Source organism: Manacus vitellinus, unplaced genomic scaffold (genome assembly GCF_001715985.3).
Source record: "Manacus vitellinus isolate BGI_N305 unplaced genomic scaffold, ASM171598v3 scaffold_47_pilon, whole genome shotgun sequence".
In the NCBI taxonomy this organism is placed as follows: Eukaryota; Metazoa; Chordata; class Aves; order Passeriformes; family Pipridae; genus Manacus; species Manacus vitellinus.
Genome location: NW_021940585.1, coordinates 2,438,570 through 2,442,579, shown reverse-complemented (window position 1 = coordinate 2,442,579; position 4,010 = coordinate 2,438,570). Strand labels below are relative to the sequence as shown.

At 60.6% G+C, this 4,010-nt stretch overlaps 1 protein-coding gene across 1 annotated transcript in view; it reads left to right on the top strand.

Annotated features, from left to right (window-relative positions):
* Positions 1–592: 592 nt before the first annotated feature.
* The window catches only part of WNT2B (Wnt family member 2B), a 10,437-nt gene continuing 7,019 nt past the window's right edge, over positions 593–4,010 (top strand). The window contains exons 1-3 of the mRNA XM_029962486.1: positions 593–812; positions 2,262–2,539; positions 2,930–3,194. Of these exons, the coding sequence (XP_029818346.1) occupies positions 686–812; positions 2,262–2,539; positions 2,930–3,194 (670 nt within the window). The 5' untranslated portion in view covers positions 593–685. The remainder of the gene's footprint in view (positions 813–2,261; positions 2,540–2,929; positions 3,195–4,010) is intronic.

Below are 4,010 nucleotides of genomic sequence, written 5' to 3'. Positions count from 1 at the left end.
GAACCACAGCCCTGGGAGGTCTCACATGTGCTTCACAGCTTGCCCACACCAAGAGGATGCTGCAAGAGGGGCACACTGCTGTGGGGGGACACCCTGGGCAGAGCCCAGAGCAGCTGTGACAGGTAGAAAGGAAAGAGGGGAAGGTGGGCTTCAATATAAGACCCCCGAGCAGGGTGAGGACCTGGCATCACTCTGTTTGTTTAGCCTGGAGGAGATGGAGGTCAGACCTCATCAGGGTCTGCAGCTTCCTCAAGAGGATCAGCTCTGATCTCTGCTCTGTGTGAGCAGTGACAGCACCTGAGGGAATGGCTGGAGCTGTGTCAGGGCAGTTTGGGCTGGATATCAGGAGAAGGTTCTTCTCCCAGAGCGTGGTTGGGCACTGAACAGGCTCCCCAGGGCAGTGGGCACGGCCCCAAGGCTGCCAGAGCTCCAGGAGTGTTTGGACAACACTCTGAGGGACTGGGTGGGATTTTGGGGTTGTCCTGTGCAGGGCTAGGAGTTGGACTGGATGATCCTTGTGGGTCCCTTCCAGCTCAGGACAGTAAGATTCCCTGCAGGCAGGGCAGTGACGTGGCACCGTCTCTCCCACAGGTACATCGGGGCGCTGGGCGCGAGGGTGATCTGCGACAACATCCCCGGGCTGGTGAACAAGCAGCGGCAGCTGTGCCAGAGGTACCCCGACATCATGCAGTCGGTCGGGGAGGGAGCCAAGGAGTGGATCCGGGAGTGCCAGCACCAATTCCGGCACCACCGCTGGAACTGCAGCACCCTGGACCGGGACCACACCGTCTTCGGCCGGGTCATGCTGCGAAGTAGGTTCTGCCTCATCCCCTCCCCACCCTCGCCTTTCTGGGAGTCTCTCCTCTTGCTGGGCTGCCGTGCCCGGTGGCTTGGATTACTCCCTTAGGAGAGCTTTGCTTTTCCCTGTAAATTAATCAAGCAGTAATGGGAGAAGAGCGCTGCGTTTGGAATAGCTGCACCAGATGAGATGGAGCAGGGGGAGCACTGGGGGAGAAGGGGGAAGGAGGAGACACCTCCGGAGAACAGGCTCATATGTAAACAGTAATGGGATATATAAATATTTGGAGAGCAGGGTTGGCCAGGACTCAGCAATTCACGTGGGAACTGGCTGTTCCCTCGCATGGCAAGGGAGGCAAGGCAGAGCCACGGCTCCAGTCCTCACTTCAGGCGCCAAGGTGGAGGAGGACCATGGATATGGGGCAGGTGCCAGCCTCGAGCAAAGGGCTGGGCACAGCCCCTGCCCAGGAGGGACCGTCCTGCTCCACGTGAGGGACAGACACAACACAAGCAGGGATGTACCCAAGGACAGGTGTGATGGGGACAGGGATGGGGCAGTTCCAGAGCAGGAGCAGCATCAGGGGCTCCAGCTGCCCCTGGGAGGGCTCCGGCAGGGAACGGGCCGCGGGAGCACCGGCACAGGCAGCGGCACTGCGGGACAGATGCTGCTGCATCCCGTGCCGTGCCGGAGCATCCAGCCATGCAGCCTCCAAATCAAAGGCGGCTGGAAGAGCCTTCCCACTCCCAGCTCATATGGAGGACATGTGAGTGTTGTGGAGGGAGTGGAGGGCTTGCTCCCAGCTGGCGGGGGGATGGGGCAGCTGCCCATGGGGCGGGCAAGCAGCAGAGCCACAAGCCAGACTCCTGACAAGGACCTGGCTGGGAAGAAGGGGACTGGAATGCCAGGGTGTAGCACTCACCCTGCCATGCTGCAGCCTGCCCGCTCTCAGCCTCTCCATCCCCACCAGGGCACCTTTCCTCCTGCTCGCATCCTCTCCTGGCAAAGGATGGGGAATGATGAAAGCTCCTCGCCACAGCCCCATCCTGCGAGGCCCAAAGAGAGCTCTGCTGCCTTTGAAGTTGCTTTCAAAGGCTCCTCGAAATGAAGACGAGCATGGTTTTGATTTGCAGCTTCTTTTACAGCGTTATAAAAACAGCTGCGAACTTGAAGCAGAGACATAAAATAGCAGGCGCAAGCTGTGCCACGCGGGGAGAGCCGGGGCTGGCGCCGGCTCCGTGCTCTCCATCGCCCCGGGAGGGAGGGAGGTGGCCTTGCCTGAAGGGTGCTGGCTGGTCCTGCAGGCTCAGCACATGTGGGCATGGCTCCTGATAATTCCCCTTGGTCAGAAGGGCACCGGGGAAGCCAGCGGTGGGTTTGGCTTACCCGTGCACAGGATGGGCTGCAGCCGCCTGGCACGGCCTGGCACGCTCACTGCCCGTCCCTGCTCCTCTCCCCGCTCCAGGCAGCAGGGAGGCCGCCTTTGTCTACGCCATCTCCTCGGCAGGGGTGGTCTATGCCATCACCCGGGCCTGCAGCCAGGGGGACCTCAAGGTGTGCAGCTGTGACCCGCTCAAGAGGGGCCGCTCCAAGGACGAGCGCGGGGAGTTCGACTGGGGCGGCTGCAGTGACAACATCAACTACGGGATCCGCTTCGCCAAAGCCTTCGTGGATGCCAAGGAGAAGAAGGTGAAGGATGCCCGGGCGCTGATGAACCTGCACAACAACCGCTGTGGGAGGATGGTGAGTGAACCCCCCGTGCCAGGCCAGCCATCCCACCTGGACCTTCCGAAGGGAACAGCTTGGGCATAGAAGCAGGACTGTGGTATTTGTGGAGGGCAGGTCCTACTGGGGATGAGGGCTGGATGCTGCCCTGCCTTCCCAGTGCTCCCCTGCCTGCTCTGCCCTGGGAATGGCCCCATGGAGGTGGCAAGGGCTCTGCTTACCTTTTCCCCCAGCATTGTGTCCCTGCTGCTGCTGCACCAGTGACCTCCATACACAGCCCCCCTCTCCCGTTAGGAGCCCATCCCGCACAGCCAAGAGCTGATAAACTGCACCAGGGATGAGCAGGCACTGGTGCAATGTCTGGCACCCAGGGTGACCACCAGTCCTCACACATCCCTCTTCCCACAGGCTGTGAAGCGTTTCCTGAAGCTGGAGTGCAAATGCCACGGGGTCAGCGGCTCCTGCACACTAAGGACTTGTTGGCTGGCAATGTCAGATTTTCGAAAAACAGGGGATTACCTAAGGAAGAAATACAACGGGGCCATCCAGGTGACGATGAACCAGGACGGCACCGGCTTCACAGTGGCCAACAAGAACTTCAGGAAGCCCACGAAAACAGATCTGGTGTATTTTGAGAACTCACCTGATTACTGCGTGATGGACAAGTCAGCAGGTAAAACCCAGAGCTCCAGTCATTGCCCAAAAGCAGCTCTTCCTCCCTTGCAGACAGGCCAGCAGCTCCCAGCCAGCCCAGCTTTGGGATCTCAGCTCCCCCAGTGAACCCCAGCCCTCAGAGAACGGGGCATCTGCAGCACCTCACACTTGCACAGGCAGAACTGTGTTTTATCCAAAATCCCCAGGCTTTACACCAAAGCCCCAAGTCCCTCAGGCCTCTCGTAATGACGGTAGCTCAGCGTTTCCTCGGAGCCTGCCCCCCGCGGAGCAGAGCTCCCTTGAAGAGGCAATAAAGAGCCTGTTCCGTGCACAGGCTGCCGGCTGCTCCTCAGAACACAGCCCGGGGCTGGGATGAGAGCGGGGAAGGGGCGTCGGGGCTGCTGGGCTCCTGCAGAGATGATCAATGGTTTCCCAGCCTGGAGCATCCCCGGGTCAGGGGTTGGCAGCAGCCAAGGGGGGCTCGGTGGGGAAGGCAGCACGTGCTCCCACCACCCTCAGCCTGAGCAAAGAGGGCATTCCCAGCTTTGCCAGCTGCAAAGCCTGGCTCAGCAGGCACGCATTGCTCTAGGGGTCCCCCGGGCACAGAGGGGCTGTGCAGACCCCCTCCCTGTCCCCCACTGCCCTTACACTCTGGCAGCAGCGGGCACAGGCTCCAGCAGTGGGCATGGGGAGAGGGCTATGCAGAGGATCATAGAATCACAGAATGGTTGAGGTTGGAAGGGACCTTAAAGATCATCTCTTTCCAACTTCCTGCTACGGCAGGGACACCGACACTGCATCCCTGGCTGGGATTGCTGCACCCCATGTCCTTAGA